General features: G+C 40.7%; 1 protein-coding gene across 2 annotated transcripts in view; it reads left to right on the top strand.

Annotated features, from left to right (window-relative positions):
* CWC25 (CWC25 spliceosome associated protein homolog) overlaps positions 1-12,166 on the top strand; it is a 117,236-nt gene that overhangs the window by 58,603 nt on the left and 46,467 nt on the right. For both annotated transcript variants that reach the window (XM_053697820.1, XM_053697812.1), the window contains exon 8: positions 11,966-12,067. In XM_053697820.1, coding sequence (XP_053553795.1) covers positions 11,966-12,067 — 102 coding nt within the window. The remainder of the gene's footprint in view (positions 1-11,965; positions 12,068-12,166) is intronic.

Here is a 12,166-nt window from a genome sequence, read left to right as displayed (position 1 = left end):
CTATGGGGCATGTTGGAGGGGATGTACACAGGTAGGACGTATGAAACACATTTGGTGGGAGTGTACGCATATCAACCACTTTTGGCATGAGTTATTCAGAGATATTAATAAGATTTTATCGACTCAAATAGACCCGAACCCCGAGGTGATTCTGCTGCAAAAGAATCCCCAGATAACATGCAAAATTCGTAAGCAATTATTTCAAATCATGTTAAATTCAGCTAAACAAATGATACCTAGAAACTGGAAATCTACTACAATACCCAGTGTGAATGAGTGGAGAAAGTTTAATGCTAGAAAGATTTCATTATCTCCAGTTAGGTAATCTTGACTTTTTCGAAGATATGCTCTTTATATGGGAGTCTTTTCTTTTATCTGGCTAATCCCTTTAACACCAGCTAGGAGCTAAATAAGCATATTTTATAGAATGGAGCCCACTCTGGTAAAATATCATCCGCATTTAGTATAACACACTGGTATAGGGATAACTAGGCTTTAAACCTGGATGCACAGGGCTTGGTTTTTCTTTTTTCTTTTTGATTTTTAATTTAGTTTATTTTACTTTATTTTGTTTCTCAATATCCCTCTTGGAACTGTGGATGTAAATTATTGTCAAATGCAGAGCGAAGTTCAATGTCATAAAAATATATGTCAATATAAAGAATGTTTTAACCCCGGAGCACAGTCTCACAAGTAGGAGGATGTACTCTTAGTCTAACAAAGATTTCAAGTTAAATTTCCACATACAGGTAGTCCAGAGTCATGAGCGCATATGAGAGGACTGCATAGCACAAAAACTGCGCTCATGGGACACAGAGACATTGTGGACGCCAGCTATCAGATGTATAATTACTAACAGTTCTATAATATGTGTAATTACAGTCATGTTGAATGTTATTGTTATGAAAAATATTTCTTCTGTTAAGTGTGATCAGTCCACGGGTCATCATTACTTCTGGGATATTACTCCTCCCCAACAGGAAGTGCAAGAGGATTCACCCAGCAGAGCTGCATATAGCTCCTCCCCTCTACGTCACTCCCAGTCATTCTCTTGCACCCAACGACTAGATAGGATGTGTGAGAGGACTATGGTGATTTTATTTAGTTTTATTTCTTCAATCAAAAGTTTGTTATTTTTTAATAGCACCGGAGTGTGTTATTCCTTCTCTGGTAGAATTTGAAGAAGAATCTACCAGAGTTTTTACTATGATTTTAGCCGGAGTTGTTAAGATCATATTGCTGTTTCTCGGCCATCTGAGGAGAGGTAAACTTCAGATCAGGGGACAGCGGGCAGGTTAATCTGCAAAGAGGTATGTAGCAGTTTTTATTTTCTGACAATGGAATTGATGAGAAAATCCTGCCATACCGATACAATATCATGTATGTATATTTTACATTTGAGTATTCTGGGGAATGGTACTTCACTGGAATTACACTGTGTATATAAACTTTAGCCTATTTGCAAGCAACAGGCTTTTTACTAATTTATGTTAAACGTTTTTGCTGGAATGTAAAATCGTTTTCATTTTCTGAGGTACTGGGTGAATAAAATGTTTGGGCACTATTTTTCCACTTGGCAGTTGCTTGATCTAATTCTGACAGTTTACTGATCTCTCTCACTGTTGTGTGTGAGGGGGAGGGGCCTTTTTTGGCGCTTTTGCTACGCATCAAAAATTTCAGTCAGAAAGTCATTGTTGTTTTCCTGCATGTTCCGGTTCATCTCTACAGAACTCAGGGGTCTTCAAAGCTTGTTTGAGGGAAGTAAACTTCACAACAGAGCTGTGAGATTGTAGTTGACTGTGATAAAAAACGTTTATTCTTAAAAAATTTTTTTTTTTAGGCCATCAGGGTTAGTTATTCTTTGCTAATGGGAACAAGCCTTTGCTAAAATTGTGTTTTGTTTTACAAAGTTTGATGCTGTAACCTTTTCAGTTTATTGATTTCAACTGTCATATATCTTTCTGTGCTTCTTAGACACAGTACGTTTTGCATTGTATTTTACTTGTATAATATTTCCAAGTTGCAAGTTTAGTTGCTAGTGTGTTAAACATGTCTGATTCAGAGGATGAGACCTGTACTATTTGTACTAACGCCAAAGTGGAGCCCAATAGAAATTTATGTACTAACTGTATTGATGCTACTTTAAATAAAATTGAACAAATTTCACCAAACAACGAGGGGAGAGTTATGCCGACTAACTCGCCTCACGTGACAGTACTTACATCTCCCGCTCAGGAGGTGCGCGATATTGTGGCGCCCAGTACATCTGGGCGGCCATTTCAAATAACATTACAAGATATGGCTACTGTTATGACTGAGGTTTTGGCTAAATTACCAGAGCTAAGAGGCAAGCGTGATCACTCTGGGGTGAGAACAGAGTGCGCTGATAATGCTAGGGCCATGTCAGATACTGCGTCACAACTTGCAGAACATGAGGACGGAGAGCTTCATTCTGCGGCTGACGGTTCTGATCCAAACAGATTGGATTCAGATATTTCAAATTTTAAATTTAAGCTGGAAAACCTCCGTGTATTATTAGGGGAGGTGTTAGCGGCTCTGAATGATTGTAACACAGTTGCAATACCAGAGAAAATGTGTAGGTTGGATAAATATTTTGCTGTACCAACAAGTACTGACGTTTTTCCTATACCTAAGAGACTAACTGAAATTATTACTAAGGAGTGGGATAGACCCGGTGTGCCGTTCTCACCCCCTCCGATATTTAGAAAGATGTTTCCAATAGACACCACCACACGGGACTTATGGCAAACGGTCCCTAAGGTGGAGGGAGCAGTTTCTACCTTAGCTAAGCGTACCACTATCCCGGTAGAGGATAGCTGTGCCTTTTCAGATCCAATGGATAAAAAGTTAGAGGGTTACCTTAAGAAAATGTTTGTTCAACAAGGTTTTATATTGCAACCCCTTGCATGCATTGCGCCGGTCACGGCTGCAGCGGCATTCTGGATTGAGTCTCTGGAAGAGAACCTTAGTTCAGCTACTCTGGACGACATTTCGGACAGGCTTAGAATCCTTAAGCTAGCTAATTCATTCATTTCGGAAGCCGTAGTACATTTAACTAAACTTACGGCTAAGAATTCCGGATTCGCCATTCAGGCGCGCAGAGCACTGTGGCTAAAATCCTGGTCAGCTGATGTAACTTCTAAGTCCAAATTACTTAATATACCTTTCAAAGGGCAGACCTTATTTGGGCCCGGTTTGAAAGAAATTATCGCTGACATTACAGGAGGTAAGGGCCACGCCCTGCCTCAAGACAGAGCCAAACCTAAGGCTAGACAGTCTAATTTTCGTTCCTTTCGGAATTTCAAAGCAGGAGCAGCATCAACTTCCACTGCTCCAAAACAAGAAGGATCTGTTGCTCGCTACAGACAAGGCTGGAGACCTAACCAGTCCTGGAACAAGGGCAAGCAGGGAAACCTGCTGCTGCCCCTAAAACAGCATGAATTGAGGGCCCCCGATCCGGGATCGGATCTAGTGGGGGGCAGACTTTCTCTCTTCGCCCAGGCTTGGGCAAGAGATGTCCAGGATCCCTGGGCGCTAGAGATAATATCTCAGGGATACCTTCTGGACTTCAAATACTCTCCTCCAAGAGAGAGATTTCATCTGTCAAGGTTGTCAACAAACCAAACAAAGAAAGAAGCGTTTCTACGCTGCGTACAAGAACTTTTGTTAATGGGAGTAATCCATCCAGTTCCACGGTCGGAACAGGGACAAGGGTTTTACTCAAATCTGTTTGTGGTTCCCAAAAAAGAGGGAACTTTCAGACCAATCCTGGATTTAAAGATCCTAAACAAATTCCTAAGAGTTCCATCGTTCAAAATGGAGACTATTCGGACAATTTTACCCATGATCCAAGAAGGTCAGTACATGACCACAGTGGATTTAAAGGATGCTTACCTTCACATTCCGATTCACAAAGATCATTACCGGTATCTAAGGTTTGCCTTTCTAGACAGGCATTACCAGTTTGTAGCTCTTCCATTCGGATTGGCTACAGCTCCAAGAATCTTCACAAAGGTTCTGGGTGCTCTTCTGGCGGTACTAAGACCGCGGGGAATCTCGGTAGCTCCGTACCTAGACGACATTCTGATACAAGCTTCAAGCTTTCAAACTGCCAAGTCTCATACAGAGTTAGTACTGGCTTTTCTAAGGTCACATGGATGGAAGGTGAACGAAAAGAAAAGTTCACTCGTTCCACTCACAAGAGTTCCCTTCCTGGGGACTCTTATAGATTCTGTAGAAATGAAGATTTACCTGACAGAGGACAGGTTAACAAGACTTCAAAGTGCTTGCCGCACCCTTCATTCCATTCAACACCCGTCAGTGGCTCAATGCATGGAGGTAATCGGCTTAATGGTAGCGGCAATGGACATAGTACCCTTTGCTCGCTTACACCTCAGACCACTGCAACTGTGCATGCTAAGTCAGTGGAATGGGGATTACTCAGACTTGTCCCCTTCTCTGAATCTGGATCAAGAGACCAGAAATTCTCTTCTATGGTGGCTTTCTCGGCCACATCTGTCCAGGGGGATGCCATTCAGCAGACCAGACTGGACAATTGTAACAACAGACGCCAGCCTTCTAGGTTGGGGTGCCGTCTGGAATTCTCTGAAAGCTCAGGGACAATGGAGTCAGGAGGAGAGTCTCCTGCCAATAAACATTCTGGAATTGAGAGCAGTTCTCAATGCCCTCCTGGCTTGGCCCCAGTTGACAACTCGGGGGTTCATCAGGTTTCAGTCGGACAACATCACGACGGTAGCTTACATCAACCATCAGGGAGGGACAAGAAGCTCCCTAGCAATGATGGAAGTATCAAAGATAATTCGCTGGGCAGAGTCTCACTCTTGCCACCTGTCAGCAATCCACATTCCGGGAGTGGAGAACTGGGAGGCGGATTTCTTAAGTCGTCAGACTTTTCATCCGGGGGAGTGGGAACTTCATCCGGAGGTCTTTGCCCAAATACTTCGACGTTGGGGCAAACCAGAGATAGATCTCATGGCGTCTCGGCAGAATGCCAAGCTTCCTCGTTACGGGTCCAGATCCAGGGATCCAGGAGCAGTCCTGATAGATGCCCTGACAGCACCTTGGGACTTCAGGATGGCTTATGTGTTTCCACCCTTCCCGATGCTTCCTCGATTGATTGCCAGAATCAAACAGGAGAGAGCATCAGTGATTCTAATAGCACCTGCATGGCCACGCAGGACTTGGTATGCAGACCTGGTGGACATGTCATCCTGTCCACCTTGGTCTCTACCTCTGAAACAGGACCTCCTGATACAGGGTCCTTTCAAACATCAAAATCTAACTTCTCTGAAGCTGACTGCTTGGAAATTGAACGTTTGATTTTATCAAGACGTGGGTTTTCTGAGTCAGTTATTGACACCTTAATACAGGCTAGGAAGCCTGTTACCAGAAGGATTTACCATAAGATATGGCGTAAATACCTATATTGGTGTGAATCCAAAGGTTACTCTTGGAGTAAGGTTAGGATTCCTAGGATATTGTCTTTTCTACAAGAAGGTTTAGAAAAGGGTTTATCTGCTAGTTCATTAAAGGGACAGATCTCAGCTCTGTCCATTCTGTTACACAAACGTCTGTCAGAAGTGCCAGACGTTCAGGCTTTTTGTCAGGCTTTGGCTAGGATTAAGCCTGTGTTTAAAACTGTTGCTCCGCCATGGAGTTTAAACCTTGTTCTTAACGTTTTACAGGGCGTTCCGTTTGAACCCCTCCATTCCATTGATATAAAGTTGTTATCTTGGAAAGTTCTATTTTTAATGGCTATTTCCTCGGCTCGAAGAGTCTCTGAGTTATCAGCCATACATTGTGATTCTCCTTATTTGATTTTTCATTCGGATAAGGTAGTTCTGCGTACTAAACCTGGGTTCTTACCTAAGGTAGTCACTAACAGGAATATCAATCAAGAGATTGTTGTTCCTTCTTTGTGTCCAAATCCTTCTTCGAAGAAGGAACGTCTACTGCACAATCTGGACGTAGTTCGTGCCCTAAAATTTTACTTACAGGCAACTAAGGAATTTCGACAAACGTCTTCTCTGTTTGTCGTTTACTCTGGTCAGAGGAGAGGTCAAAAGGCTTCTGCTACCTCTCTTTCCTTTTGGCTTCGTAGCATAATACGTTTAGCTTATGAGACTGCTGGACAGCAGCCTCCTGAAAGAATTACAGCTCATTCTACTAGAGCTGTGGCTTCCACTTGGGCCTTCAAGAATGAGGCCTCTGTTGAACAGATTTGCAAGGCTGCAACTTGGTCTTCGCTTCATACTTTTTCCAAATTTTACAAATTTGACACTTTTGCTTCCTCGGAGGCTATTTTTGGGAGAAAGGTTCTTCAGGCAGTGGTTCCTTCTGTATAAAGAGCCTGCCTATCCCTCCCGTCATCCGTGTACTTTTGCTTTGGCATTGGTATCCCAGAAGTAATGATGACCCGTGGACTGATCACACTTAACAGAAGAAAACATAATTTATGCTTACCTGATAAATTCCTTTCTTCTGTAGTGTGATCAGTCCACGGCCCGCCCTGTTTTTTAAGGCAGGTAAATATTTTTTAAATTATACTCCAGTCACCACTACACCCTTGGTTTCTCCTTTCTCGTTGGTCCTTGGTCGAATGACTGGGAGTGACGTAGAGGGGAGGAGCTATATGCAGCTCTGCTGGGTGAATCCTCTTGCACTTCCTGTTGGGGAGGAGTAATATCCCAGAAGTAATGATGACCCGTGGACTGATCACACTACAGAAGAAAGGAATTTATCAGGTAAGGATAAATTATGTTTTTTTTGCTTCAATAAAAAAAAAATAATAATAATAAAAAAAAAAATATATATATATATATATATATATATATATATATATATATATAAAAAAAATATGGATGGTCATTAAAACTTTGCTAAAATAACAAATCTAATGATGGCCTAAGACTTTTGCACAGCACTGTACATCCTGTTCCTGTCTCAGAACAGGGTCAGGGTTTTTACTCCAATCGGTTTATTGTTCCATAGAAAGAGGGAACTGTCAGGCCTATCCTGGATTTGAAAACTCCATTACCACCATAGGCCTAAATGGATATATATCTTCATTTCATATTCACAAGGTACATTATCAGTTCCTCAAATTTTCTTTTCAGGACAAGCATTTTCAGTGTGTTGCCCTTCCATTTGGGTTGGCCACTGCTCCCCGAATATTCCCAAAAGTTTTAGGAGCTCTGTTGGCTGTAATTAGATCTCAAGGAATTTCCATAGCTCCTTACCTAGACAATATTAACGTTCTCTGCCTCTGACAATTTCTCAAAGTTTCTGTCATTACTACACAGATAAATGTGCCAAAGTGCTCTTTATCACCCAATACCAAGTTCTGCTTTCTGGAGGTATCTATTGATTGTTTACAAAATGTGTGTTAGTGGTTTGGACTTCTGGTGGGGAGGACCTTGTATCGGCACGCAAGCTGTATGCTCTGCTCTGAAACTAAAGGGCCTGAATTCATCATCCCCTGCATCGATCTTCCGCTGTTGGAGGGGGATGAACTCCCTAGGAAGAATTGCTGTGACTGGGCGTGCACCCAGGGTCTATGGGCTCACAAGAACCAAAAAATTTCCTGCTATAAACCTACGCTTGGCACAGTAAATAACTGGCAAGTACAGTATCTGGATGGTGGAAGCTGCGGTGTATGGGATTGCAAAGGAGACTATCATCTCTAAATTCAGGTTGGAGCGGGCCGGGTAATACTGGAACCGCACTACTTGCCTAAGAGGTAGACGTAGAGATTGCTGACCACAGGAGCTACGCCATAAAAGAATGTACAAGTCATACTACCAGAAAAGCCAAATATAAACAACACATGGTGGGAACTATAAGAATGGTTAAAGCCTGAATGTGTTTTTAACAAGCAGAGGATGTTACATTTAATGTATTAATGTATTTATATATAACAAAAAATGGAAACCATGCTCTAGATTTGTATGCAGTTGAGAAGTTAACCTGTATATAAGAAGCTGTACTAAAAATGTAATTGCTGGAGAGAAATGTAAAAACCAGATGAAAAGAGAAGTATAAAATAAATAAAATCTATAAAAGATAAGAATAGAGAAAACATTCTTATGGGTTTGTAAGTTGCCTGGACGTTACTTAGCTGACATTATTATATGTCAAGAGGCTGTGGTTATTGAAAAAGAAAGCTGAACTATTGCTCTCTTTTTTTTAATACAAAATTTTGTAAGACATTTTGTAGATATGTTGTGAAGAACAAGGATCTAATGTGAAGAAGCAAGGTGGATAATGTTTCTTTGTATTTTATAATTGATGCTAAGTCTATATACAACATTTTAAATATGTAAGCAGAATTGGATCTTAGAACAGCTTTTTTGTTCGGTTTTATAACCCTGGAAGGATTCCTGTGAGATATACATAATACTAAATGGTGAGATATACACAATAGAAAGAAGAAAGAAAGGAGTAGGAGGGAGACAAAGTTTATAGAAACAGAGAGAAAAGGAAAGGAAGAAAAATAAGGGAAAGAGAGAAAAGAGATTTAAGCCCCTGTTTGGACTCTAGGGGTTATAACTTTAATTACTATTAAGAATAAAGCTGTGTTTTGTTTAATATGATGTGGCTTACATATATCTAACAGAAGGTTGAGGTTTCTCTGTACAATTGTATTACCAGTTTAATAGGTTCTTAATCACTATTATACACAGATACACATAAAAAATAGTTTCTATGTGCCTTTCTGCGCATAGTAAAACTTCAAAGGGCCTGTGCCAATCTTTGGTGCATGGCTTTGCCAACAGTAGCTCAATGTATGTAGGTTGTTGGTCTGATGGTAGCTACCTCAAACGCTATTCCTTTTGCTCATTTTCACTTACGTTATCTTCAGCTTTTGTGTGGCTAAAACTGGATTAGGAGTTACTATCATTTAGATCAAGAGATTGCTCTAGTTTCCACAGAAAGGCAATCTCTATCCTGTTGGATAGACCATTAGTCTTTTGCCCTTGGGGCTTCATTACTTTGAACATCTTGGAGCATAGCGACTACAGATGCCAGATGCCAGTCTTTTGGACTCGGGCAAGGTTTGGGGGTTTTGGCGAGTGCAAGCAGTTTGGTCTCCTCAGAAGGAGAGGCTACCAATCAACATCTTGGAGCTCCAGGCTATTTTTTAAGCTTTCCAATAGTAGCCTCTCCTGAAACAAGAAAAGTATGTTCGGTTTCAGTCAGATAACGTCAATCATCATTTACTAATGAAAGAAGTATCTCAGATTTTGTCCTGGGCAGAACAAAATCATTGTACCTTGTCAGCGATTCACATCCCAGGGGTCAAAAATTGGGAAGTCATCAGTCTCTGCTCCCAGGGGAGTGGCCCCTCAATCAAGACCTTTTCTATCAACTTGTTTACAGGTGGGGACTTCCAAAAATAGACCTGGAGGCTTCCCACCTCAATTTCGAACTTCCCAGATACTGTGCCAGATCCAGGGATCCTAGAGGAGAACTGATAGATGCTCTGGTGAGTCTGTGGTCATTTTGCCTAGCCTATATATTCCTTCCATTTTGTTTTTATTCCAAGAATTTTGGCTCAGATCAAGCAAGAGAATGCCTGTCATTCTGATTGCTCCAACCCTGTACCGCAAGACATGGTATGCAGATCTGATTAAAATGTCCAACTCTCTTTCATGGCTCCTTCCACAACACCTATGGTCTCAAGGTCCTCTATTTTTACCAAGATCTAAAAATCTCTAAATTTGATGGCGTGGCGGTTGAACACCTAATTTTGAAGCACAGGGGGGTTTCTGATGCTGTAGTTGATACTATTCTTAAAGGGACACTGAACCCAAAATTTTTCTTTCGTAATTCAGATAGAGCAACTTTCTAATTTACTCCTATTATCAAATTTTCTTCGTTCTCTTGTTATCTTTATTTGAAAAAGAAGGCATCTAAGCTAAGGAGCCAGGCAATTTTTGGTTCAGACCCTGCACAGCACTTGTTTATTGGTGGGTGAATTTATCCACAAATCAGCAAGAACAACTCAGGTTGTTAACCAAAAATGGGCCAGCATCAAAACTTACATTCTTGCTTTTCAAATAACGATACCAAGATAATGAAGAAAATTTGATAATAGGAGTAAATTAGTTGCTTAAAATTGCATGCTCTATTTGAATCACAGAGTTTCAGAGTTGTCTGCTCTTTCTTGTGAATCCCCTTTTCTCATTTTCCACAAGGACAAGGCTGTTTTACAAACCCAATATGAGTTTTTACCAAAGGTTGTTTCTTATGACAACATAAATCAGGAAATTGTAGTTCCTTCTTTGTGTCTTATTCCTGTGAATTCTACAGAGAGACTCCTTCACAACCTAGATGTGGTTAGGGCCCTAAAAATATTATTTACAGGCGATGAAGGAAAGTCCAAGTTTGTTTTTCTGGTCTTCGTAAAGGACAAAAGGCTTCTGCTGTTACACACTAGCTTCATGTTTAAAACAGGTGATTCACAAAGCTTACTTGGTGGTGGGGAAGTTGCCCCTAAACTAAAAGTATTACAGACCATTCCATTAGATCGGTATCTACATCTTGAGCCTTTAAAAAAAAAAAAAAAAAAATAGACTTCTGTGGAACAGATCTGCAAAACTGCAACGTGGTCCTCCCTACATAAATTCACTAAATTTAATAATTTCATTTTTTTTCCCTCCACGGAGGTGGCTTTTGGCAGAAACGTCCTTCAGGCCCGCAGTGTCTGGCAAATTGGAGCTGCCCTTTTTCTATTGTCCCACCCATTTTCTAGTGGATTCTACAGCTTGGGTATTAGATCCCACACGTCAAGGCTTGTGGACTCTCACCACCTTATGAAACAAAACATAATTTATGCTTGCCTGATAAATTACTTTTTTGTAGTGAGACCCCCCCCCCCCCCCAGTTCAATTGTATTATTTCATGACAGTATTTATTTGCACCTTTTATACCCTGCTTTGCCTTTTCCTCTACTCGGCAATACGATAAACTGAGTTGTACGGATAGGTGGAAGGGTTTAAAAGCTCTTGGTGTTTGGGGTATCTTTGTCTCCTCCTAGTGCCAGGAATTCAATCCCACTTGTCAAGGCTCATGGGTTCTTACCACCATGAAAGAAAGGAATTTATCAGGTAAGTACAAATTTATGTTTTAGCAGCTTGCATATGATGTAGGCCTATATGTTTAACATGCAAAGGGTCCACAGTGCATTGCTGCTCCTGAACAGTGCACAGACAGTGATTTGTAGCTGCTCATGAATGTCACTCTTGATTAACTCACTGGCTGTGTCCTACTCAAGAGTGACTTATATGTTGCAGCTGCTGAGCTCAACTTTAACTATTTGTTTAACCCCTTTGCAAGAGTTAAACACAGTTTAGAAGAAGCATGGATTCACTAATAAAATATTCTAACACATTAGATCATTCTTTTTTATTACTATAAAATGTCCCTTTAAGTGATGCCTTTTAGTAGAAATGTGCATTCAGCAGATTCGGCCACAAATGGGGAAGAGGGTGGCCACAAGCGGCATTTGACTCTTTTTGGACCTGGATTTCTTCTTGTGAAAGTGCAACACACTAAGATATGGATTTGCACAGATCTTAGTGTGTTGGGCTTTCACAAGAAAAAATCTGGCTCAGAAGAAAGCCAAATGCAGCTGGTGGCTGCCATCTTCCCCATTTGTTTGCAGCTGAAGCCTCTGACTGCACATCTACCTTTCAGTTATTAATTTATTTATTTTTGTAGCTGAATTTGAGATCTGTAATACTAATATAATTTTTCAAATGTAATGGGAGTTTATTCTACTTCTGTAGTTGTTGTCTTCCTGCTAATTATGAAGATTTTCTTCTAATTACATTTTCTTTGCATCTTCAAAAATATGAATGTTTTAAAAACAGAGAATTTAGAAGTTTTGAAGTGTTGGTAATTTACTAGTATTTTGCAACAGGAGCAAATCTAGGGAGGAGGGCACACACAGGCCATGTCCGAGGAGCTCACCATCAAGGCATGAAGAGCGGTACAGGCGGCAGCGGCCATCAGGATACACTAAGTAAGGATAATAAGTGTAACGCACCATGAAATAAGCTTTGTTTCTGTCCATAGACAAAAGGGTTCATTATTTGCAAAAGGAAAATTGCACATTTAATAA

Source organism: Bombina bombina, chromosome 1 (assembly GCF_027579735.1).
Source record: "Bombina bombina isolate aBomBom1 chromosome 1, aBomBom1.pri, whole genome shotgun sequence".
In the NCBI taxonomy this organism is placed as follows: domain Eukaryota; kingdom Metazoa; phylum Chordata; class Amphibia; order Anura; family Bombinatoridae; genus Bombina; species Bombina bombina.
This window is presented reverse-complemented; position numbering and strand designations above follow the sequence as displayed.